The sequence below is a fragment of the Montipora capricornis genome, chromosome 2 (assembly GCF_036669925.1).
Source record: "Montipora capricornis isolate CH-2021 chromosome 2, ASM3666992v2, whole genome shotgun sequence".
NCBI lineage: Eukaryota > Metazoa > Cnidaria > Anthozoa > Scleractinia > Acroporidae > Montipora > Montipora capricornis.
In genome coordinates, this window is record NC_090884.1 from 12,434,949 (window position 1) to 12,437,448 (window position 2,500).

Here is a 2,500-nt window from a genome sequence, read left to right on the forward strand (position 1 = left end):
TTGCAACTTCTCTTTTTCAACTATGGCACCATTGTAATTTTTCCCTTGTTAGTGACATAATTTTGCATTCAACTGTTCTTTTAACTCCATTTCTGCTAGAGTGGTAGTTGATTGTTGAGTTATCATTATCATAATCACATTTTTTTTTAGTTTCATTGATCCAGTTTGAATTTAGCTGTATTATGCATGTGTCAATCAGGTGATTACCCTATCAGAATACAGGCTATGAAAATATGTCATATATTAAATTGAGTCAAGTGATTATTGAAAGCCCTGACTACCTTGCAAAATATAAATTTGATTTGATTTTTTGAACTGACAAAAATTATTGTATTGTGAAAAGGTTTATTTCTTCAATACTTACATTTGTGTAAACAATGTATACCTTGTTAAACTTGATATTAGAGATGCCTCAACTTTGAAAGTACTTGCCTTTATCAGCATTAAACTGGGCCCAGTTGTTCAAATGGCGGAAAGTGCTCCTCCTCTAAAGAAATCGTTATAGTGATTTATGTGCTGGATAACACTATCTGACTTTTGAACAACTGAGCATTGAACTAAATGGCATGCCATTTGTCGTATAAGTGGATGCCATAGTAACAACTGCTTTCATTTTTTGTGGAACAATATGTCTGCTTTGTATAATACAATGTATGATCTTTTATAGGTTGTGCTGTTTCCCAAAGCAGGGGGGGTGGGGTGGGCGGGGAGGTTTTAGTCTAGATTAGGGAAACCAGGAATTGCCACTAAAACTAAAAATCAAATCGACAAGTTTGAATTTACGCAACTTAGCCGAAAAGCTACTCTAGGATAGTGGCAAAGGGATTTTGGGAAGTTAAGTCTAGTAGAAGGTAGCAAAATTCAGCTGAACTAGCTCTGGTATAGATTAAGGATTCCAGGGTCCCAGCAGGACACTCCCCCACAAAAAATCCTAAAGTACCACCACCCCCTCCCCCCACCCCCCAGGGCTGATTCTGGGAGGAAAGTGTTGACCAGTTGTGTGACCAGGCAGTAACCGAATAAATATAGCGAATGTTTTAGGTCACCTGAAATACTCCTGGAGGCTTGGGGGGTCTAATTCAAAAAATTCTGAGGTTTGATTACCATATAGGCATGTTAGGGCATTTCGCATGAGAGCACATACGACATATTTTTTACCAATATTACTTAAGCCAACTTTTAGGTTCTTTTTAAAATCAAGGAATTTAAAATAGTTTAAAATGTCTCCAAATAGCCACTCCACTGACACTCGAACAGAGCTCATGGATCCATTGAACATCTCCATCTGAGGTGTGAGAGCAGCACCTTGGAATGGTCCTTGCAGGTGAACCCTGAGGGGATATGCAGGATCCCCATATATGCATAGAGGCTGACCCCCTGTCGAAAATGCATGGCGTTCCAAGTCATGCAAGAGACCAGATTCTGCCAGCATACCTGCATCATGCCTTTTGCCCTCTGGAAGAAGAAGTTAAAAGTATTAGGTTTGTTTCATGGAATATCATTGTTTTTCATCATGCAACGCTTCTGTAAAATGGTGTCATGAGATCAACCTTTCATTGCCCTGATCACTACAGGCGCTTGTCGTAGATTATACTATAAAACAGACACTTGAAGGGGGAAACAACTACCCTCCGAAACCATGTTTGTACCTTTTCCGTTTGAGTTGCTATTTTCATAAACCTGACATTTAGTTATAAATAAGAGCAAGTTAAAAAGATCTTTACCTACGGGGCCGTAAAGGTTTGCGATCAATCCATTCGGTAAGGCAACAGATTGGAATTTAATGGCGTGCACCCGTTTATGACCATTATACATCATCCTCTGGTGCTCGTCTGGTCTGGCTATAGGTCTCACAGTGCCATCAACAAAGCCAAAACAGTTCTGGAGAGCAGCCCCTTTAGCGTGAACTGATCGAGCATAAGTATCCAATGCAGGTGGGTTAAGCAGTGCGTCATTCCACCGGGTTATGCGATGTCCATGGATGGTGTAAATATAATCAATCACATGATTTGTGACCATGGATAGCACCGGTACTGGTTTGCCGAAACGAGGTACCATGTCGCCAAATCTACAAGGATAGGCGAGCCGTCTTAGGAGTATGCAAAGGCCTTCCATTCCACTTACTATGCTTCCCTGGCGTAGTTTGAAGGTAGGTGGGATCTGCAAGGCTTCTGCCAGAGTCGGAAGGTCTTTTTTCTCAAACCTAAATTCGGCCTTACACTCTGCCTCACTCATGTTGTTCAGGTCAAAGCAAGCGTACTCGTAGTAAGGAAAACTTGGATTTCTCGACGGAAACATGTCGTAAAGGAGAACGAAATCTTCATCGTTGATCAAATTAGCGTCGTAGTAAAGAATGAGAAGTTGTCGAAAATCTTCAAATGCGGCCATGTTACAAACAAAAGCGATTGAATCTCAGAAAGTACAGCCGATGTACTCGACGAAGTCTCGGACGCCGTCACGAGAATCTTAAGCAAATTAATTTTGGCGCGAGAACGGCAAC

The 2,500-nt window shown here is 41.0% G+C and overlaps 2 protein-coding genes across 2 annotated transcripts in view; one reads left to right on the forward strand and one right to left on the reverse strand.

Annotated features, from left to right (window-relative positions):
• The window catches only part of LOC138038877 (golgin subfamily A member 6-like protein 7), a 2,666-nt gene extending 1,655 nt beyond the window's left edge, over positions 1 to 1,011 (forward strand). The window contains exon 3 of the mRNA XM_068884960.1: positions 1 to 1,011. This exon is cut by the window's left edge and continues 779 nt beyond it. The gene's annotated coding sequence lies outside the window, so the exon portion shown is untranslated.
• A 22-nt stretch (positions 1,012 to 1,033) lies between these two features.
• LOC138038878 (uncharacterized) lies at positions 1,034 to 2,405 on the reverse strand. Its single transcript, XM_068884961.1, has 2 exons — positions 1,725 to 2,405; positions 1,034 to 1,455 (listed from the first exon to the last, which is right to left on the reverse strand). Exons 1-2 carry the CDS (start codon positions 2,386 to 2,388, stop codon positions 1,043 to 1,045), a joined length of 1,077 nt encoding a protein of 358 aa, XP_068741062.1. The 5' UTR covers positions 2,389 to 2,405; the 3' UTR covers positions 1,034 to 1,042.
• Positions 2,406 to 2,500: the final 95 nt, after the last annotated feature.